This window comes from Lithobates pipiens, unplaced genomic scaffold (assembly GCF_037356315.1).
Source record: "Lithobates pipiens isolate NorthernLeopardFrog02 unplaced genomic scaffold, aLitPip1_a1.2 Scaffold_7, whole genome shotgun sequence".
In the NCBI taxonomy this organism is placed as follows: domain Eukaryota; kingdom Metazoa; phylum Chordata; class Amphibia; order Anura; family Ranidae; genus Lithobates; species Lithobates pipiens.
The window spans coordinates 2187842-2212304 of record NW_027507892.1 but is presented as its reverse complement, the minus strand read 5'-3'; the positions used below and the strand labels follow the sequence as shown (position 1 = coordinate 2212304).

The 24463-nt window shown below is 41.6% G+C and overlaps 1 protein-coding gene across 1 annotated transcript in view; it reads right to left on the bottom strand.

Annotated features, from left to right (window-relative positions):
* The window catches only part of LOC143959299 (A disintegrin and metalloproteinase with thrombospondin motifs 17-like), a 435585-nt gene that overhangs the window by 104179 nt on the left and 306943 nt on the right, over positions 1-24463 (bottom strand). Inside the window, exon 15 of the mRNA XM_077467981.1 lies at positions 9163-9283. Coding sequence (XP_077324107.1) covers positions 9163-9283 — 121 coding nt within the window. The remainder of the gene's footprint in view (positions 1-9162; positions 9284-24463) is intronic.

The following is a 24463-nucleotide window of genomic DNA, read 5'->3' as shown; positions in this document are numbered from 1 at the left end:
GGAAGTCAATGTCAGGCTGAGCAAACCCCAAGATCAGCACAATGCTGTGTTCGTGCCTGTATCGTACTCTGGCAAAGCTTGGACAAACACATGATATCACAAAGACTCACTAAACATACGTGTGAGCCACTGCACTGTAAACAGTCTGTGGATGTTGGGTTTGGCAGAGAGTTGATTATGTTGCTCTCATGCCAGACACTCTGACACTTCATCATCTGTCATCCTGAGAGATGACGATGCAAGGGCACGGGTCCCCGGAGTGCAGAGCTTGCAATGGAAGGACTCAGGAGGGAGTACGGAAAGGCCAGATCTTAGTTTACGCTCAGGATGACATCACACTTGTGTTTTTTGACATAAACCTTGTACGTAGTGGTACAGGGAAGCACTGGGACTGCCATGAAAGGCCAGGCATGCATGCACACATTGCAATCTCAAACCTCAGCACAGGACTCCCACTTTTCCCTTCATCCATGTTATAACACATAATTTATCAAAGTGTCTCTTGAATTTCGACAGAGCAGAATTATCCAATATTATCTCTTCAATGGTGGGATCTAATCATAAGGATGAAAAGAGATCAACAGCGATAAGCACAATCAACCCCCACCTAATACTTTTGAAAACCAAATTATACTATAGTTATCAAGGATAACTTATAAAGCTGGATAGACGATTGGTTAAAAATACACCGATCAGCCATAACATAATGGCCACTGACAGGAAAAGCGAATAAAAAAATTTCTGAAAGCAGAAAAAATGGGAAACAGTATGTTGGGTATGGGGCTGCGTAGCCGCAGATTGGTCAGGGTGCCCATGATGACCTGTGTCCACACCCAGAAGCACCCACTAGGGGCACACGTGCGTCAGAACTTGATCACAGAGCAATGGAAGAAAGGATTTTGACAAGGGCCAAATTGTAAAGGCTAGACAACTGGGTCTGCAGTGATCAGGACCGACCAAATATGGCCCAAGGAAGGAAAACCAGAGAATCTGTGATAGGCTCATGGGCGGCCAAGGCGTGGGAGGGGCTACAGCAATTCAAATTGCTTAAAACATTAACAATGGTTCCGATAGAAAGGTGTCAGAACACACAGAGTATCGCAGTTTGTTGTGTATGGGGCTGCTTAGCCGCAGACAAGTCAGGGTGTCCATGCTAACCCATGAACTTTGACAAGGGCCAAGGTTTGTGTGCGTCACTTACCTGGGGAAGAGATAGCACCATGAAGCACTATGGGAAGAAGGCAAGCCAACGGAGGCAGTGCAATGCTTTGCCTAGTGCAGGGGTCTTCAAACTTTCTAAACAAAGGGCCAGTTTACCGTTCTTTAGACATTGAGGGGACCAGACTGGGGTCAGTTACAGCAGAAATGCCCTGGTATCAATGGAAGTAAACAGTGTCCCATCAATGGTATTCATGGGAGTAATATTGTCTCATTGTGGGTATCGGGGGGAAGGAATAGTGGCCCATAATTGGTGTTAGTGGGAAGAATGATGCCCTACTGGACCTACTCAATATTAGGTGGATGGCCATAGTGTTTCGGCTGATCGGTTTATGTTACATGAAAAAAAAGCAATTCTTATGCAAGATTGTGGATAAACATCTAGAATGCACATGTTATCCATTTTCTAGCTTAGTAATTCAGCATCCCTGCGAAGTGACACTTTGATAAATCATTATATATATAAGAAATACCAGTCACACCATGATGCGTTAACCCCTTCACTGCTGACTAGCATGCTTAACAAGGTGGAGCGCCTACTGACCCATCAAATTTACATGATTTCTAATATTTTCCAGCCCACAAAGAACCTTTTAGGCAACATAGATGTCATAAACATAATAAACAATAATGGTGTAATTCTCTGCTGAAGAAAGGTTATAGCAGCAAAATAAGACATATGCAAAGGCTTATCAGAGACCCCTCTGCATGGGACATTCCTTACCTACACCCTGGCCACGTGCCAGGCTCCAAACCCCATACAATGAGTTTGCAGAGCTCGTAACAGCACTTTACAATTTGGAGATAATTGCTGATACAATATCGGAGAGGGTCATTATGGCACAGCACCTTTTCCCCCCCATTGTTTTCACCATTTAATTAGCCCCACACTCCCTCTTTGCAGATATGATGCCTGTGGGAAGAAACAGTTTTCCGTAACTTTAAAGTTACAATCTAAGGGTGGTGTTGCCTACTACAAATATTGTGTGCCTGCAGCAGGAAGGGGTTAAGCTTTTTTTCCACAAGGATGGAAACCATAGGATGAGGTGTAGCACCAAGGATGAGTCCCAAAGAAACACCAAACACCAAGCAGAAGTGCCTTTGTGGCACTGTGGCTCTTACATGTAAAACACTTGGGGGCTGTCTTTGCCTTTGTCATGACACATGTGGAAACCTTCTTACAATGACTACTGTTGACTGAGGAACACAGATAGGTCATGAAGTGACAGTGTAACATGTAGAATCTTCTAAAAGGCACAGCAATGCTAAGGTTATGCCCATATGAATTTCTTTCTACTGAGAAACTAAAGAAACAGAAGAGAGAGTAACATTTGGACCTCTTGGCTCCATGACTCCAAGTCAACCATTGACTTTCATACAGGATGTGCTGTACTGTAATGTCTCCTAAATCCAATTTTGCATGACAGACATGGAGGCAGAAGACCCACTAACACATACACATATACACTTTTTGGTGTGATACTCTTTTCTTTCATCCCATTTTTTAATCATTATAGAAAATAGGATTTACAAAGCAACATGCCACTCTACATGATCACTAATACCAACAATAATCATGGCAATGGTGAAGCCACTCTCAACCAACTTTCTCCTATAAAAAATATTGATGCAATCAGGACAACCCAACAACAATTTTTTTTATCGTTTCTCGGGTTAGTAAAACAGTTTGAGAGAAGTTGCCTTTATTTTACAATCAGAAGCTGGTTGAAAGTATTTAAAATTTGCGAAATTGCTGGGCTGTACATGATCAGAACGCTAATTGCTGAGAGTAATAAATCAAGGTTCGAAAATTAAAAAGTATCTAACCTCTATGAAAGTGCAATTTGAGACTTATGATTTGTGTAGGTTAGGTATGTTTACAACGTATATGTTTCTGTTTTCCATGAAATTAAAAAAATATATATCTATGGCTGCAGTACAGACATGGATATATTTACAATGTATCCACTTTCTGTATAAAAGACCAAAATTTCGTACAGCTGTGGCCAATTTTCTACTCCTGATGGCCACAGTCCAGCCCCCCTAAAGTCTGGACTGGCCCTTTGTTTAGAATGTTTGGAGACCCCTGATGTAGAGCAACCAAGCAGTGAACTTGCAAGAGCTTCTGAAAACTATGAGAGACTGAAAAATAATCTTCTCTCCTGTCAAGTATTTACACAGAAGAATCTCGGCAAGCATACAATAACTAGTAGGTCATGAGGTATCACAACTGTATGAGACTACATCCTGCCACTCTACTTACTCCAAACACTAAGAAATCCTCCAGATCACTAAGGTACCACTCATAATAATCAAACATCTAAACGCCAGGTATTGGAAACCCCCACCTCCAGTAAGGAGAACCAGCCGCAACAAGCCCTGAAAGAACTAATACACCGAACCTTGCCAAGAACAGGACAACCAAAGACAAACTTAATACAGGCCTTGTGAATTTCGACAATCGTCTGGAGAACTACAGAAGCTGGAGATCCATGTTCAATTCATTGGTCCAGGACCTTAGCATCTCACCTATGCAAAAACTTGAATTGTTACTCAAGATGGTTAGGCTCTCAGTCATCGGACTGTGTTAATAGACTTAAAACTGCTCAGATCCACAAACCAGGAAAGGGCGTTAATATTGCATAGGGAAGATTAGAGAACTTTCCTTATTTAAAAGGTTACAGAACTTTCCTAGATTGTCCAACAGAGACAACCAGAAGCATGAAATTGCCAAGGAAGAACCACATCTAAGCCCTTGTACACACGGTCGGACATTCCGATGGAAAATGTCCAATCGGACCGTGTTGTCGGATAATCCGACCGTGTGTGGGCTTCATCAGACTGTTTCCATCGGAATATCCGACCGGCAAAGTTTTAGAGCTGGGCTATAAAATTTTCCGACAACATGGTCCGATCGCACTTTGTCCGATTGTAGAGAATTCCGATCAAAGTGCCACGCATGCTCAGATCAAATTCCTAGACCAAAGCTATTGGCTACTAGCCTGAATGTAGTCCTGTCGTAACGGAATAACGTCATCACATTCCGAACTATCAGATTTTCCGACAACTTTGTCCGACCGTGTGTATGCAACACCAGTTTCGGACAAAATCCCTTGGACAAAATCCGACGGATTTTGTTGTCGGAATGTCCGACCGTGTGTACAAGGGCTAACAGGTCTTAGTTTCCTACACATGGTGTAAACCCAGTTGTAGCAAAATTGCCTTAATGGTCCCAGAGAAACAGGCAACAGTGGGTGCAAGGTATAAGGAGGAACATCAAGTCTCATTTACACCTCTCTCCTCTTTTTGAAAGTTCATCAAAGGTAAAAGCAATCCAAGCTTCTCAGTTATCAAGTCAAGCACTCCTAGCCTTCCAACTACAAGAAGAGAAAAACTTCACGCTAAATAGAGATTCTAGAAACGTCTTCTTTAGAAAGATGGGGGTTACACCCACTAAAGCTGCAAGAGTGAAGAAAGATGAAAAGCCCCAAACTCCTATAGTGTCATTCAGAACACACCATGTGCTCTCAGAAAGTGTTGTGTATTAAAGGGAAACTCTGGATTACCTTTGCTCACTTTTCAACTCGCATATATTAAGCCTAAATAGAACTGTAGGCAGGTAATGTGTCTGACCATCAAAAAGACCCAATATATATAGGACTGATCCAAAACAGAAAATTATCCGAGTACATTTTTTGTGCATACATACAAGCCCAAACCAACCTGTCAACCTCACACATACAGTCATGGACAAAAACATTGGCACCCCTTAATTTCTGTCAGATAATGCACCACTTCACCCAAATTGCTGCAGTTACAAATGTTTAGATATTCCCATGTTTATTTCTTTTGTTTGTATTAGTATGACACAAAAAGTAGAGAAAAAAAAAAAGCCAAATCTGACACATTTCACGCAAAACTCAAAAAATGGACTGGCCAAAATTCTTAGCACCTTCAATTTAATATTTGGTAGCACACCCCTTGGACAACATAACTGAAATCAATTGCTTCCTGTAACCATCAATGAGTTTCTTACAACTCTCTACTGGAATTTTGGACCACTCTTTTGCCAACTGCTCCAGGTCTCTCAGATTGGAAGGGTTCCTTCGCCCAACTGCTGTTTTGGGATCTCTCCACGGGTGCTCTATGGGATTTAGATCTGGACTCATTGCTGGCCAGTAAAGTGCTTTGTCTTAAACCATTTCTGGGTACTTTTTGACATGTGCTTTGGGTCACTGTCCTGCTGTAAGACCCATAACCTCTGACGGAGACCCAACTTTCTGACACTGGGCCCTACATTGCACCCCAGAATTCTTTGGTAGTCTTCTGATTTCATAATGCCATGCACATGGTCAAGACATCCAGTGTCCAAAGCAGCAAAGCAACCCCAAAACATCAGTGAACCTCCACCATGTGTGAGTGTAGGGACTGTATTCTTTTCTTTAAAGGCCTCATTTCTTTTTCTGAAGGGGGGCTTTACCAAAAAGCTGTAATTTTGTTTCGTTTGTCCACATTATATTCTCCCAAAAGGATTTTGGTGTCTTCAGGTAAGTTTTGGCAAACTCTTTGCTCAATTTTTCTTTTTGCGTCCACATCCACGGAGATTAGCTGCAGTGCAATGGGCTGTAAAACATCCTGAAAATGTTGTGCACAGTGGACACGGGAACATGAAGATCTCTGGAGATGGACTTGCAACCTTGAGATTATCCATGCTTTTCCACAATTTACAGTGCCTTGCGAAAGTATTCGGCCCCCTTGAACTTTTCAACCTTTTGCCACATTTCAGGCTTTAAACATAAAGATATGACATTTTAATTTTTTTGTGAAGAATCACCAACAAGTGGGACACAATTGTGAAGTGGAACGAAATCTATTGGATTTTTGAAACTTTTTTAACTAATAAAAAAATGAAAAGTGGGGCGTGCAAAATTATTCGGCCCCCTTGCGTTAATACTTTGTAGAGCCACCTTTTGCTGCAATTACAGCTGCAAGTTGCTTGGGGTATGTCTCTATCAGTTTTGCACATCGAGAGACTGAAATTCTTGCCCATTCTTCCTTGCAAAACAGCTCGAGCTCAGTGAGGTTGGATGGAGAGCGTTTGTGAACAGCAGTTTTCAGCTCTTTCCACAGATTCTCGATTGGATTCAGGTCTGGACTTTGACTTGGCCATTCTAACACCTGGATACGTTTATTTGTGAACCATTCTTTTGTAGATTTGGCTGTATGTTTGGGATCATTGTCTTGTTGAAAGATAAATCTCCGTTCCAGTTTCAGGTCTTTTGCAGACTCCAACAGGTTTTCATCCAGAATGGTCCTGTATTTGGCTGCATCCATCTTCCCCTCAATTTTAACCATCTTCCCTGTCCCTGCTGAAGAAAAGCAGGCCCAAACCATGATGCTGCCACCACCATGTGTGACAGTGGGGATGGTGTGTTGAGGGTGATGAGCTGTGTTGCTTTTACTCCAAACATATCGTTTTGCATTGTGGGCAAAAAGTTGGATTTTGGTTTCATCTGACCAGAGCACCTTCCTCCACATGTTTGGTGTGTCTCCCAAGTGGCTTGTGGCAAACTTTAGACGAGACTTTTTATGGATATCTTTGAGAAATGGCTTTCTTCTTGCCACTCTTCTATAAAGGCCAGATTTGTGCAGTGTACGACTGATTGTTGTCCTATGGACAGACTCTCCCACCTCAGCTGTAGTTCTCTGCAGTTCATCCAGAGTGATCATGGGCCTCTTGGCTGCATCTCTGATCAGTCTTCTTGTCTGAGCTGAAAGTTTAGAGGGACGGCCAGGTCTTGGTAAATTTGCAGTGGTCTGATACTCCTTCCATTTCAAAATGATCGCTTGCACAGTGCTCCTTGGGATGTTTAAAGCTTGGGAAATCTTTTTGTATCCAAATCCAGCTTTAAACTTCTCCACAACAGTATTACGGTCCTGCCTGGTGTGTTCCTTGGTCTTCATGATGCTCTCTGCGCTTTCAACAGAACCCTGAGACTATCACAGAGCAGGTGCATTTATACAGAGACTTGATTACACACAGGTGGATTCTACTTATCACCATCAGTCATTTAGGACAACATTGGATCATTCAGAGATCCTCGCTGAACTTCTGGAGTGAGTTTGCTGCACTGAAAGTAAAGGGGCCGAATAATTTTGCATGCACCACTTTTCAGTTTTTTATTTGCTAAAAAAGTTTAAATTATCCAATAGATTTCGTTCCACTTCACAATTGTGTCCCACTTGTTGGTGATTCAACACAAAAAATTAAAATTTTATATCTTTATGTTTGAATCCTGAAATGTGGCAAAAGTTTGAAAAGTTCAAGGGGGCCGAATACTTTCGCAAGGCACTGTATGTTCTCGTTGCTGCTCTCTCTCTTCTCCATGCTCCGCGTGGCACACAGAAACACACAACAGAACAGTTGAATACATTTTTCACCATTTTATCTGGTTGCCGGTGTGATCTCTATATTGTCAGCACATGTTAATTGATACAGGCGAGTTTCATTGCAAATTACAGGAGCATCACAAACATGGAATGCAATTATTTCTCACAAATTTTGAGAAGATGCCCATAATTTTCGCCAGTCCATTTTTGGAGTTTTGCATGTAATTGTACAGATATGGCTTTTTGTTTCTCCACTCTTTTGTGTCATACCAATACAAACAAAATAAAAAAACATGAGAATGCCTAAACATTTGTAATTGCAACAATTTTCTGGGCTAAGTGGTGCATTATCTGACAGAAATGCAGGGATGCCAATATTTTTGGCCATGACTGTATATGTAATTAACTCCTTGCAGGGGCTCTCCTACTCTCCACTATGCAATGCACTCACTTTAGTCTATAGCTGTATAATTACATAAATAAATGAAAGTCAAACAGCGAATGTGATATCTCCTTATATTGGCAACAAGTGGACTTAACCTTAATAAAGTAATACAGGTGCACAGATTTTAGAGGTGGCATCAAAATGAAATCCAGTGGAACTTTGGATTACGAGCATAATCCGTTTCAGGAGAATGCTTGAAATCCAAAGCACTCGCATATCAAAGCGAGTTTCCCCATAGAAGTCAATGGAAACTAAGATAATTAGTTCCGTGTTGACTTCTATTACATGCAATACTGCATGTGGCCAGAGGTGGGGGGCGCTGGAGAGCCTCGGAAATACTTGGGGACAGCATGGCTGAACTCAGAAAGCCTCGGAAATACTCGGGAACATAATATTTCCAAGCGCCTCCGAACCTCTGGCGCCCCCCACACCTCTGGCCCAATGTGGTACTGCACACCCCATCAGCTTGAATTCTGCTTGTTTTGCAAGACAACACTCGCAAACCGAGTCATAATTAAAAAAAAAAAGCCGCTCATCTTTCAAAACGCTCATTAACCGCGTTACTCATAAACCAAGGTTCCACTGTATTAGTGTGTTGCTCAGCATGGCGACATGGCGTCATGCTAATTTGGTATTAACTTGACCTGAATCACTGCAAAAATCACCAAATCAAAAAGAAAAAATGCAAAAATCTTCAAATTCTTAGAAAATAAAAAAAGACATTTTGTTTAAATGTAGCGGTAACCATTTTCGAAGAAGGTGGAATGTAAAGGCACAATTCTACAAGGCAACAAGATGCATCATATGAACCTTCACTGCCCTAATAGAAATACTTCTAATACTGGGAACATTTGACTGGCTTGTCTAAGTGATGCTCAAATAAAAAAAAAGGCATTTATTACACTCCGATTATTTTATACAAGGGCAATGCTTACGGGATTAAGAATTACTGGTGTCAGTTTAACGACCCTTTTAAAATCATCTGTTTAGTCAGTAGCTGGAACACATTCCCTGTAAACAATTGCCGTAGACGGCTTTAGTGGGCTGCACATCACACACAGAGTACAGAGACTGGAGGCCAATGCATATCATCTACTCTACTTACTCACCCATCCCCTTGGTGTGGTTAAAGTCTCCTTTCACCACTTTGCAGGTTTTGCCATCACCGTTACAAACGCCACACCGGTCTTCCTTGGCAGAAGAACCAATTATTCCATCGCAACCAATTTTCTAGAATTAGAATAAAAGACAATTATAGACATGGATTGATTTTAAAAAAGTCATCATGAGAGACACTGAAACAAAAATTAAACTAACATGATTTGAAGCAGATCTTCATCCTCAATATGATTTTGCCTCCTTTCCACCACAGTGCAAATTGGGCTTTTTTTCTTATGATCAAGTAACCTCTGCCCCCCCCCCCCCCCCATGCAGGTCATTCGCCTGGGTGAATTACGTGTACTTTGCCTGCTATGCCTCATGTAATATGTATATCATATATACCAGGAGCCGTGATCCTTCATTGAGAGAGGTGGAGGGGGCGGGCATAGTGGCGTGTTCCCCAGAAGTGCTGGCAGCTTCCCTAAGATGTCGTGCAGGAAGATGGCAGTGGACGGCAGAAGAAAAGAGGTTTAATCTTAAACTACGTAGAGGGTTCTTTACTGCAAGAGCAGCAAAGATGTGGAATTCCCTTCCACGGGCGGTGGTCTCAGCGGGGAGCATCGGTAGTTTCAAGAAACTATTAGATAAGCACCTGAACGACTGCAACATACAGGGATATACAATGTAATACTGACATATAATCACACACATAGGTTGGACTTGATGGACTTGTGTCTTTTTTCAACCTCACCTTCTATGTAAAAGCAGATCACAGCAGGACAAGGCTGGATACACTGGGCGGGTGAGCACCCCAACCGTGCAGGGCATAGAACTAGGTAAGCAGGGGTGAAGATCCGATTTAAAGCCATCATTTGCAAGGTTGGTTGGAGGTCATTCCTCCAGATGAAGCCACGAGGATGGTGGCATAACTAGTAGAGGTGGAGCTTGGCAGTGTAATTCTTTCGCTATAAGTGAGATTCTATTGGATTTTTTTACATGCTGTATTTTACTTCAATAAATGTGATTGTATTTTAAGCTGACATCTTGGGTACTTCACTATTAGAAGAAGCTTTTTTGTTTTTTATGTCACTTTGGAACTGCTGGATAGCAATGTGGAGCCATATTTGAAGTAGCCAAATTCAAAGGATATTGCAGTTAGTGCAGAGCGTGTCTGACCCCAGGAACTTTGTGGTGGGGTGCTCTACCGAAAGAAGAATTGTACTGTGTGTGGAGTGTTTGACCCCCTGCAGGTTCTAAGAAGGCGAGCGTACATTGCACTCGGTGTTGGGAGCACATAATACAGAGTGGTGTGGAGTTATTGTGAAGCACATTGGCTTTGGAAACGCTTTACATGCCACCTTATATAAGAAGAATCCCATATCACACTTTTATGTCACCTTTGGACTTTATTTAAACTGTGCACACTTTATGAACTTTAGTGGTATTGGCGATTTCACATACATGTTGGCTTAGTATATTTAATTTGTTATAGCAGCAGCGCTATCGCATTCAATTATTCATTACAAATTAAAATGGTAGTTCTTTGGTAAATGAGCGGATAAAGCAAGCTAGACCTTGGACAAGGGGATGCTGTCTGTGCCGTCTATGTAGCCTTCCTTTCTATGCGAAGGTGGAAAGGAGAGAAAAGAAGGGTCTAAATCCCAAACTATAGTATTTGTTCATATTTGGTGGGTTTTCCACCATATTTGAAGATCGCCAGCACGCCAGCCATTCTGTTTATATTTCAATATTTTTTATTGAAAAAGAAACGACGTCTGGTATAAACAGATGCATTAATGTAACAATTCAATTCTTGGCTTGCCAGTATAGAAATATATATAGAAATACAAAGAAATACGAGGTATGATTAGAACAGATATTTGTCAAATACCCTCACATCAGAAAGCAAAAGGCATAGCATATGAGTACTAATGGGACTGAACAGCTACTTCCCAATTATGATCAGGGATGTTCTTTGTACACGTGAGTTTGATAATTTTTTATTAAATTACTTGAAACGAAAAACGGAGTTACACTATTGTGGTCCCTGCTTTCTTCTTTTATATCTATCCCATTACCTATGATGATTTATGTGGATGGAGACATACTGTAGAGGAAATAGCCACACTTGAAAGTTTTCCAGAAAAGGACAACACCGAAAAAGCCTATGTATATCTACAAGCATATATGATCCTCCAAATATAATTTTGAGTAGGATCCATTAAATCTGGAAAGCCCCCATTTCATGTGGTGGAGGGTTCACACGGTGATTGTGCGATCATTCCTTGGAGAAGGTGTAGGACTGTTTTCACTTCATCGTATCATACACAGAAAATTTGGAAAATTTGGAGAACTTTTCACTTGTTTTCACGTTATTTTCCTATTTTTTGATATATTTTTTCATATATTTGTTTGGACATTTTAGCTTTAGTTATCATATAGAGCAAAGAGTGTTTAAATGTATTTATTTGTTTGCACAGTCTAATGTATGCACTGGTTACATTGGTCACATTGTAATGTGGTAAAAACAAATAAGCGCTACACTGTTTTTCACAAAATCGATTGACAATCCTTCTTAGCACTTTATTTGGTAAAAGAGAAGTGATCCGGGACATGCGTGGAACTTTGTGCATCAGAATTGTGTACACACGACCGGAATCTCAAATTTTGTGTGTTGGAGATTCCGATGGAAAATGTCCGATGGAGCCTACACATGGTCGGAATTTCCGACAAAAAGCTTCCATCAAACATTTTCCGCTGGAAAATCCCACTGTGTGTATGGGGCATTAGTCATAGCTACTATGAAAGTACTGTGAAGGATTGTTATCCGACCCCAGGTCTCTCTTTGAATTTATGCTTAATCACTTAGCGACTGCCACATGTACATCTACTGCGGCAGGGTGACCTCTCTGCGCTGGATCATGTATCCAGTACGTGATCAGTGCTTCCTGGTAAGGCTTCTCCCGGCTGTGCTGTGATTTGTTACAGTACAAGCCGATCAGCAGGTCCCAGCCAATATTTGATAGCTGGGTCCTGCTGATCGGCTCCATCATTCACAGAAGAGTGCTTTGTGTTGTAAAGAAAACAAAGAAAAAATCGTGCTACAGACTATAGATGCAGGGAAATTTAAATCCTGTGGAATGCTGCAGTTCTATTATATAACCAGGCAACCTTGCTGGTTTTTTATTCCCTGCAAAGCAGCAAGATTGCCTAGCAAAAGCAGCGCATATTACACACAGTTAGGCACACAGTTAACCTCTTGATCACCCCTAGATTTTAAACACCTTCCCAGCTAGTGTCATTAGTCCAGTGATAGGGTATAGTATTAGCACTGGTCACTGTATTAGTGTCACTGGTGATGTCAGTGTCAGTCAACGTATCCCCCAGCCAGCGTCAGTTAGTGTCAGATTGTCCGCGGCACTATCACAGTCGCTAGAGAAAGAAATCTCCCCTCAGAAAAAATTGAAAATTGTATTTATTATTATCAAAATAATACTTAAAAGAAAAAAAAAAGAAAAAAAAACAATAAATGCAAGTATAAATGTTGTATGTAAACCAATCGCCAACACGTTTCAGAGTCCTTAAAGCTCCTTCTTCAGGGCAGGTTTTAACAATCGTAGTACAAATGGTAATGCCTTGATGTAAATTGTCAACACGCAGCCAGCAATGGGATAAAAATTGTGGAAGTCAGTCAATGAAATGTGGTGAGTATGCAAAAGGAAAAAGACAGAAAGGCCTCCCCGGCCTTCAGGGTAAATCAAGGGTGGTGCACTGGGATCACCTATTTAAAAAAAAAAAAAACCCTCAGCCTAAGACCCCATTCACACCTGAGTGTTTTGTAGCTTGACGCCTGAAGCTACAAAACGCTGGAGGGGAAACAATCCCTTATTCTCAATGGAGATGGTTCACATCTCCACTCCAAGTCGCCTGAAGCCCTACGCCTGAAGCTCAAACAAGTTCCTGACCCTTTTTTGTCGCGCAAATCGGGCTGATTTGGGCGTTTTTCTTCTTTTAACATTGGTGACCTTTTGCTCTGCACAAATTCGCGGCAAAACGCGGTAAAAAACCGCCGCAAATAGCAGTAAAAAACGCCGCAAAAAAACGCTTGAAGACGCTACGCTCAGGTGTGAATGCAGCCTAAGGCTCGGTTCACACAGGGGCGACACGACTTCAGGACGACTTTGTGAGGCAACTTGGAGACGACTTGAACACGACTTTTAGACACGACTTTTAGACACGACTTTTAGACACGACTTTGGCGTGGAGTTCCCCCTTCAGAGCTAATAATTCTGTCAAAGTCACCTCCGTATAGACAGAGATCCGACTTGGAGGCGACCTCCATTGAAATCAATGGGTACAAGTCGCCTACAAGTCGGATTGAAGTAGTGCAGGAACTTCTTTTGAAGTCGGAGCGACTTCAGTAGTGTGCATTAAGATGGCTCTCATTCACTTACATTGATTTTTAAATGTTGTCCGACCTGAGGCGACTAGGGGCGACCTGAAGTCGGATCTGAGTCGCCCCTGTGTGAACCGAGCCTAAGGGATAAGCCTTTAGATCTTTTAAAGAGATCCTTGTGGAACATTAATCCTCTATAGCCTTCTTCAAAGCATATTCAAAATGGACTAGAAAAGCCTGAGCAGTATGATTGCAAGATAGTCATATACTGGTGTTTCTCCGAATCCAACTGCTAAGATGATCGACACAGCTTGAAAAAAAAAAAAAAAAAAAAAACAAATAGATAAAAATTCCAGTATATATACCTTAGACCCGTAACAGAATACATTTTGGCCTAAATTGATAAAGAAATTAGATTTTTAAAAAAAAAATTTTTGGATAGGTTTTATAGCAAAGTAAAAAATATTGGATTTTTTTTCAAAACTTTTTAGTTTTTTTTTTCATTTATATAATAATAAAAAAACAAAAACAAATCAGCAGTGATTAAATACAACCAAAAGAAAGCTATATTTGTGTGAAAAAAAAATTATAACAATTTAATTTGGGTACAGCGTTGCATGACCGTGCAATTGTCAGTTAAATTAGTGCAGTGCTAAAGGGCAAAAAATAATTTCTGGTCATGAAGGGGGTAAAACCTTCCGAAAGGGAAGTGGTTAAGGGCTAGTTTACACTCCCTTCAAAACAAGGCTTCGGACACGCTTTGTTAAAGCGGAATTCTGCTTAAAAAAAAAAAAAGTTTTTAATAATTGGACACTTACCTGTCCCATAGTCCAGTGATGCGGGGGAACGAAGCCCTGCGCGTCTCCCTAGTCTCCCCCTTCTCTCTGCGGAGCCGGCATTGTAACTGTGGGGGTGTGGCTACACACCCGGGCACCCACTGTGCATGTGCGAGCTGTACCGCGTGCCGTGACTGGCCGGGCAATCATCTGGGACCTGTGCGTGTCCCAGATAATTGCAGAGAGGGAATCAGAGTCCCCAGAGAGCCCCCTTACATCAGTGTCCCTAGAGAGCCCCTTCCTTACATCAGGGTTCCCAGAGAGGTGATCTCCCGGTGCTGCGGAGCGCCAGGAGGAAGTGGGAGCTGGGACACTCTAAAAATCTAAAAAGAGGGAACTGGCTCCACCCCCCCCCCCCCCAAAAAAAATGCCAAATGTGGCATGTCAGGGGGTCACCTCCCTTAAAGGTGAAGTTCCATTAATGGGTGGAACTCTGCTTTAAAGCTCTCTGAACGCCAGTCAAAGCTCCCATCATTAAATAAAATGGTTAGCTTACAGTCATGTTAACACCTTGCTTTTGCTTGGTGCTTCAATGAGGCTTTGGTGGAGCTTCAGTGAGGCTTCAAGCTAGTTTTGCCATAGACTTCTATGGAGGCTTTGAATCACTACAAAATGCTACATGGAGTATAATTTTTGAAGCAAAGCAAAAGCACGTGTAAACAGGACTGTAAGCTAACCTTTTTATTTAGTAACCGGGACTTTGGCGTTCAGGGAGCTTTAACCACTTGCAGACCAGCCACCGTCATTATACAGCGGCAGGTCAGCGCGATCCCACAAACCATTGTAGCTATATGTGGGCCCCTTAAGTGGGATAGCATGCGCGCACGCGCCCACTGCACAGCGGGGGTGCCGATGCTCGTGACCACCGGCCATGAGCGATCGTGGGCACGAGAGGAAGAACAGGGATGTGTGTAAACACACACATCCCAGTTCTATGAGGAGAGATCGAGAGTTACTACGAGCTGGGAACACCGATCTCTCATCTCCTATAGTCAGTCCCATCCCCCACAATTAGAACACAGTGAGGGAACACAGTTAACCCCTTGATCGCCCAATAGCGATAATTCCTTCCCTGCCAGTGACATTTATACAGTAATCAGTGCATTTTTATAGCACTGATAGCTGTATAATTGTCATTTGGGAGTTCCACATGCCCCCTCTGTTTGTGCTCCAGTTGGCGGTTGAGGGTCATCATCGACTGCCAAAGTGAGCCCTTCCTTGACGACGGCATCCAATGTTCATCTCTGGACAGTTTGTGACGAAGTGTGCATGCGCAAGGTTCAGCATGCGTGCGACGTCATGACGTCACGCACTTTGCGGCAGAGATGACGACAAAGGTCGGGGCGCTCCAGCCTTCCAGAACGCTGAGGGAGCCACACGTGGGCAGCTCATTCAGCGGTCCCCATGCCTTATTTCTTGGGGGGAGACGTGCGCCTACGCAGGACCACCTCATTTGCCGCACTTAGAAGTATATACAAGACTGGACGTCTTGAGTAACTCATGACTTTATGCTTGCCGAGATGGACGGCATTGCAACCATTATTTCTCGGTATCAGAGTCCCCCCCCTTCCTTGCGTAATTGCAGTTAGGCTTTCATGAACAAACAAGCGCCACAAGTCCTAAATACTGACAAGTTGATAGTAATTGTACTACTGCACAAGGTAAACTTTACTACCATACAAACTTTATTATTAGTATGATAATCATATCACCACACACACATTCTCACTTTCTTTGTTTAGTCATCCATTTTTCACGTACCATTCATTATAAAAAAAAAATTTCCCTTCATCACAGCATGTTAGTTTTTGGATTAAGCTACGCTATTATGATCACTTTGTACAAGGTGCACTTTTTGATTGTACTAATTTACATACACTTTCACGATTCTTTGTAACACACCATCACACATATCATCACTTAACATCATTGCTAACAAACTACCAACATATCTATATTACAGTATTATGCCGCTTTAATGAATCACTACTTAACATTGGCTAATTATTTTTATGGGACACATATGATATCGTGTTGATTGTTTATACTAACAACCTTTATCTACCGCCAGTCTTTACACATATATTTAGAAATACTTATATTTTAAATCATACTCTGGTGGATCTACTATGAGTTAATTCATTTAATATTTCTCAATTACTTAATGCTACTATTGGATATTGGTTGCAGGTGCTGTCTCCTCCATCCCTCCAAGGGTGTGAACAGTGTGGCTCCTTGTAAGTTTCACAGGATGGGCTCTTCTCTTCCGGTGGAGATGGGTGCGGCCATCAGACCCCTGCCGTATTTTTTTTAAATGGCTCCTACAATCTCTGGCAATAGGAATACTCACTTCACTTTTGAGCGGTAAATATACCATCAATGGCTCATTCAATGTGATTTACAATGAAATGTTTCTCTAATTTTGAATACATGTAATATTTTTTAGATACAACTGTCCCCCTGAAGAGACCATATTTAGGTCGAAACGCTTCGGGGCTCAAATACAACACTATGTAATGCATGACGTGTACAAATGTGTTTGTTTATTGTATTGTGGAGTATATATTGTGTATTCTTTGGACCAGATTCTATGTTGTACATATTTAATGACATCATGATATTGGAAATTTTCTGCCTGCAAAAATATGTGCATTTATGATTTCTTGCAGAAAGGTTAATTTAGCCTTTAACCTCCCTGGCGGTTTTCCCCGAGTGTGGCTCGGGGGGTTAAATTTCAGTACCATTGGTGGTAACCCCGAGCCATACTCAGAATTGCATTGCAAGATCCTGGTGCAGTATACTTACCTTGTCCCCAGGATCCTGTGATGTCCCCCCCGCTGAGTCTGCAGGCTGTGTCCTCCGCCCGATGCCCCTCTGTGCCGGGCTCCAATCCCTGCGAGCGTTGCGATGCGTGGGGGCTGAGCCCGGCGGCAAATTCAAAAAGTACAAAATTCATAACACAAACAGTAATCATAATCATACCGCCAGGGTGGTTAAAGGATCTGCTACTTATAGCTTGGAGACAGATACCACAGCATACCTTCTAGTTGTAAATAAGTAAATACAATCAGTGCAAAATAGTATAGATAAGCAATAAAATGCAGCTGAACACTAAAAGATCTTTCACACAATCCAAAAAGCAATGATATACAAATTAGTGCAGCGCATATCAGGGCTCAAAAAAACATATAAAATGTGATAAAAAGTCCATAAAAATCCAAAGGAAAAACATAAGGTGGACTAAATTTCAGCAAGCAAAGGTTCCACAAAAAAAAATAAAAAAATTCCAACGCAAGAGTGACTTTCCCTCCACCTCCAGAGCACTCGCTTTGGTCCCCCTCTAGGTGTGGACCACTGAGCTAACAGATGGTCAACGCATGTCACATACAGGTATAACCTCCAGGTAGGGTCCAGGTCCACCGACCGATATCCCAAGGGGTAAGTATGATAAGAGAAAAGCAGATTTAAGTGCTTACTGGTGACAATTTTGTACAGGGGAGGAGCCATGTCCTGACGTCACCCGCTGCCATCCTGCAAACCTACACCCTTGGTGTCTGCTCTGATATGCACTGTATATGTGAAGCCCTTGTGAGTAGCCATTTTTATATAAATAAAGCCATGTAACAAAATCGGCACCAGTGAGCACTTAGATTTGCCTTTCTCTGATCATACTTACCCCTTAAATCTTTGCTTGCTGGGACTGTTAGTCCACCTTCTGTTTTTCCTTTGGATTTTTATGGACTTTTTATCACATTTTATATGTTTTATTGAGCCCTGACATGCGCTACACTCTTCTGTATATCATACCTATTAGTTGTGTCCATGCTTTCACGGGTCCGGGCTGTTTGGTGGCGAAAGGGGACCTACTCAATATTAGGGGGGTGGTCATTAAGTTAAGGCTGATCGGTATACATTTTCACATTAAACTATGAATGACTCTTTGATGGGGGACGTTTAATAACTTTGAAAAGTTGATGATATAACGTCTCAGTATATGTAAGTGGCTTAAAAGATAAGTTTACCTTGGTTACAAGGTAAACCGTTTTTAGGGTGGAACATGTAACATGTCCCCAAATTCTGCAGCCACTGCCCAATCCCCCCCTGTGACAGCAGTAGGGAGAGAAGTTCCCCATACTAGCTGCCACTTTTTAAAATCAGCAAAGATGTGTGGGGCTCTGCCCACACGGCTGCATCATTCATTCACGTAGCTCTGTGTGTGAATGAACTACAAGTCGCAACATACTTTGCAGCGGCTTGTAGTTGGTGCAATGCTTTACACAGGCTCCAAATTTTTTTTTATAATAAATGCACTTTTTTTTTTTTTACCTACAAAAAAATGTATTTATTATTATTTAAAAAAAAGTTAACTTATCCTTTAAGTGAAGGTTGTAGCAGGAGATCCAAGTTTAGGCTTTATGGACCCTTGGAGCCCAGACATTGTTGCAACCCCTGTGACATCATAGAGCAGCCATTCTCCGCCTTTTTGACTCAGAGAAACCCTTGAAGTAATGTCCCAGTCTCAGGGAACCCCTGCTAAAAATGAATATATCTATAACTCATGATACATTTGTGTGATGGTCATTGTGAAGAATGCCCCTCACACTTGTGGTCATTAGGAAGGATTAAACAGTTACATTTAACTAAAAAGATCAATGGCGTCAGTGGTAACTTGTCCGAGAGGCAGAATTTGCTCATTGCTCAAGGAACCCCTAGCAACCTCTGGAGGAACCCTAGAGTTACATGGAACCATGGTTGAGAAATCCGGCCATAGAGAACCACAACATTTGGCACTGAAGAGGTCCCAAGTTCCCAATGGTATGGCTATACTAGCACTGTGTGAAGTTTACTTCTCAAAAGCTCACTCAGACATTGTTGCAACCCCTGTGACATCATAGAGCAGCCATTCTCCACCTTTCTGACTCCGAGAACCCCTTGAAGTAATGTTCCAGTCTCAGGGAAGCCCTACAAAAAATGAACATATCTATAACTCATGATACATTTCTGTGATGGTCATTGTGAAGAATGCTCCTCACACTTGTCATCATTAGGAAGAATTAGACAGTTACAGGTAACTAAAAAGATGAATGGCGTCAGTGGTAACTTGTCAGAGAGGCAGAATTTGCTCATTGCTCAAGGAACCCTTAGCAACCTCTGGAGGAACCCTAGAGTTACATGGAACCATGGTTGAGAGTGAAAGGTTATGTTAAGCATCCATCTTGTTTCTGTCAGCCATCTTAATATTCACAAACTTCCATTTTACAATATGTACAGTTTGAACACCCCTTTAACTTCTCAGATAACTGTCTCAACATGAGATTCTTCTAACTCATGTGTTCTCACACACTTATCTTTAACCTTCACACTGTTTCTCAGCATTCTTTTAGCTACAGAAGGAATTATGTATCTTTTTCTTATATTAATTCAGCTAGCTTAGAACAAAGAACAATAGCATTTTGTGTTGACCAGCTGTAATCGTCTTGATGTCTACTGCGCATGTCTTATTCTGTATGACGTGAAATTTACTATATCAATCGCTTTGTAATAACTCAATACAATTAGTTCTTGAAGGACGCCATGGTGTGTGTGTGGTTTTATTTGTCCTTCGAGAATTGATTCCAGATATATCTGAATTTATACAATACATTGGATCTAAGGTCTGAGAGGTTGAAGGGACCACCCTAGACACAGGATTAACCCTTTCAGAACGATGCGGCCATAGAGAACCACAACCTTTGGCACTGGAGATGTCACAAGTTCCCAATGGTATGGCTTAACTAGCACTGTGTGAAGTTTACTTCTCAAAAGCTCACTCTCTGGCGCATGTCAAAACACTGCGCATTTAGAAGACTAGGTGGACAATTTACCAAAACTAGAGAAAACAGTATCTGGAGCAGCTGTGCACAGTAACCAATCAGCTTCTAGCTCCAGCTTGTGCAGTTAAGCTTCGACAATAAAAGCTATAAGCCGACTGGTTGCCATGCACAACTGCTCCAGTCCAATACATTCCCTCAATGTTCTTCTCTCAATTGTTTGAAACTTAACCTGAATCAGCACTAACAGTAGGACATACAAGGTTGCACAGAGCAAATGAAGAGATGACACTGTGGTTTAAAGCTCGATTAAACATAACCAGTTCCAGCTGGCAAAAAAGATTATCGTAAAAAGTCATGTAAGAAAAATGAACTAAATAGTCAACTTCTCTAAACTTTATTCCTATTAAACAGGCACATAACAAGCCCTCAACACGGAATGAGAGACAGAGGGGTGGTCTTTCTTTAATTATAATTTAATAAGGATGTCGAAGAGATTAAGATACAGGGTTGACGTGAAGCTGACAATAACTATATCTTGGGCAATTTGACCTCTTCTGTAAAGATTTGGGACATTACGTGACTGCAATCAAGGTGACATCGAGAGGAGACCTCAAGGGATGCATATCAAGGTATAACCAACAACAGCTCAATTGCAGCCGTTAACCCATTTCCTACAAAGCCCAGCATTCATCCAGTCCACCCTATAAAACTGACACAATGAAGGGGATGCATTTTATGGCGGATCACCTCTTTACAGGCACCTCCAGCAGATCACAGGTTAAAGACGATGGCATCAGGGGAGTAATAGTAGGAATTAAGCACAGCATTATCGGCCCAGTTGCTGTGGTTTTACTGCATACAAGGTCAACACTCCGACCCAAATCAAGTCAGAAACATCTCGGAGAGTTGACGTAGTTCCTAATGTCTCCCACATGTTGCTGTATTAACTGTCTCACAGGGTGATTTACCCTTATGGATGCCAGATGTTACGTCAGGGACGCTGCTTTCCATTGTGGGGGATTAATAATACCAGAAACAACTGCGTTAGTGAGCACTTTAGACTTTCATAGAATCTGTCATCTGGAAATAGGCTGTTATAGATATACGGCGTGTACGATACAGGATTAACTACATAGATAATGTAAGCAGTATATTAAAGTAGTGGTATACAGCAGATTGGCACCATAATATTTGTAAATAATCACCAAGTTTGCTTTTAAAGGCTATGACAAAAACAAAAATCTTCTTTAAAAATCAGAAAAGTTTTAGCAAACCACTAGTGAAATACAAGGGCTATACAGACAGTAATGTAAAAGTGGGCATAACCTTTTTATTGGCTCACATAGGTCATTGCACATGTTGGTAGAGTAACTCTTGCTCTATAGCAGGGATTCTCAACCAGGGTTCCTCCAGAGGTAATTAGGCATTCCTTGAGCTGTGGCTGATTGATATCCCATATTATGGTGCCCCCACAGTACCAGGTACAACACCAATGGGCATTCTTCCCAGATTAATAAAGTTTTGCAGGGGTTCCCCGAGACCTGAAAATGATTTCAAGGGTTCCTCTAGGGCAGGGATATGCAATTAGCGGACCACCAGCTGTTGTAGAACTACCAGTCCCATGAGGCATAGCAAGGCTTTGACAGCCACAAGCATGACACGCAGAGGCAGAGGCATGATGGGACTTGTAGTTTTGCAACAGCTGCAGGTCCACTAATTACATATCCCTGCTCTAGGGTAAAAAGGTTTAGAAAGACTTTTCTATAGTAATTCATCCTCGTCGTCTTTTTAACTGCAGGTAAATAATGGATTCTAAGCAGAGGTAACATGCGGTCATTGAGTTCTTGACAAAGAATGGGTGCAGGCTGTTGATCAGCCACAGAAGGCTACAGAATGTTTACAAAGATGACCTCATTGACAAGACCAATGTGCACAGATGAATGAAGAGGAATAAAGAAAGGGACCCCAGCACTGAAGACAAACCAGGCAGTGGGAGACCATCAATGTTGGACAGCCTGCACCACTCCATCAAGAACTCAATGATGGCATGTTGTTTCTGCTTGGAATCCATTATTTAGCTGCAATGAAAAAGAAAAAGAGGAGGAGTTAATATATAGGAAGAGTTACTACTAATATGCAAAATTTGAACAACCCATGTAAGTTAAAGTATAGCTTGTTTTGGATGGAGTGCAGCAGTACAATAATGCTTGTCAGTTTTTATTGCTTTCTGTGCCCCATTAAGGAGATTCACCCTCTCTATCTGTCTTGTTTACCATCATCATTGAAAGTGAAAGAAAATCTCAAATTTTGTGTTGTCCCCCAAGAAAAGTCATAGAGGGGAAATCTTCCCATGGGGACACTAGTTCTGGTGACCTGGGAATCCCGAAAAAAATTTCCCTTAATTTGCAGGAATTTCCTCACTTCCTATTTGGCTGTGGGACAGGAAGTGTAGGAAAACCCCCACAATGGGACACAGATGGTGGAAAAAAAAATCTGACCGGGGTTATAAAACTCACTTGCTTTATCCAAAATGAAAAAAAAAAAGTTTTGCCTACAGCCATGGCCAAAAGTTTTGAGAATGACACAAATATTACATTTTCACAAAGTCGGTTGCCTCAGGTTTTTTTTTTTTTTTTTTAATGGCAATTTGCATATACTCCAAAATGTTATGAAGAGTGGTCAAATGAATTGCAATCAATTGCAAAGTCCCTCTTCGCAATGAAAATGAACTTAATCCCATAAAAAAAAACATTTGCACTGCATTGGTGAAGAAGGCTTGAGGGTGCCCAAGAAAGTCCAGCAAGCGCCAGGACTGTCTTCTACAGCTAATTAAGTTGCGGAATCCAGGCACCACCAGTGTAGAGATTGCTCATGAATGGCTGCAGACAGGTGTGAATGCATCTGCATGCACAGCGAGGTGAAGACTTATGGAGGATGGCCTGGTGTCAAGGAGGACATCAAAGAAGCCACTTCTCTTCAGGAAAAACATCAGTGACAGACTGGTCTTCTGCAAAAGGTACTGGGATTGGACTGCTGAGGACTGGCATAAAGTCATATTCTCTGATGAATCCCCTTTCCGATTGTTTGGGGCATCCAGAAAAAACCTTGTCCGGAGAAGAAAAGGCAAGCGCTACCATTAGTCCTGTGTCATGCCAACAGTAAAGCCTCCTGAGACCATTAATGTGTGGGGTTTCTTCTCAGCCAAGGGAGTGGGCTCACTCACAATTCTGCCTAAGAACACAACCATGAATAAAGAATGGTACAAAAACCTCCTCCGAGAGCAACTTCTCTCAACCATCCAACAACAGTTTGGTGGGGAACAATGCCTTTTCCAACATGATGGAGCACCTTGCCACAAGGCAAAAGTGATAACCAAGTGGCTTTGGGAACAAAACATCAACATTTTAGGTTCATGGCCAGGAAATTTTCCCCAGACCTTCATACCATTGAGAACTTGTGGTCGATCCTCAAGAGGCAGGTGAAAAAACCCCCACAAACTCCAAGCATTGATTATGCAAGAATGGGCTGCCATCAGTCAGGATGTGGTCCAAAAGATGATTGACAGCATACCAGAGCGAATTGCAGGGGTCTTGAAAAAGGAGGAAGGGTCAACCCTGCAAATATTGGACTCTTTGCATAAACTTAATGAAATTGTCAATAAAAAGCCTTATGAAATGCTTGTAATTATACTTCAGTATACCATAGTAAACCATAGTAAAATCTGACAAAAAGACGGAAAAAACACTGAAGAGGCAGACTTTGTGAAAATTAATATTTGTGTCATTCACAAAACTTTTGGCCACAGCTGTAAAACATTTTGGTCTTTTTTATAGAAAGAGGATACATTGTAAACATATCCATGTCTGTACTGCAGCCATGGATATTTTTTATTTTAATTTAATGGAAAACAGGAACTTATACGTTGTAAACATACCTAACCAATACAAATCATAAGTCTCAAATTGCACTTACTTTCATAGAGGTTATATGCTTTAGAATTTTTGAAACCTTGATTAATTGCTCTCAGCAATTAGCATTCCGATAGTGTACAGCCCAGCAATTTGGCAATTTTCAGGCAATTTTAACTACTAAATAAAAAAAAAGGTTATGACTACTTCTTTTGCATTCGTTTTGGTACAGCCCTCGTATTTTAAAGCCAACTTTACATGTTAGACAAATGAAATACTGCAAGGCATAAAAGGCCATATGCTTGTAAAGGCTCTTTTAATATCTAGCAAGTCCGTGGAATTGTCTCAATTTTACG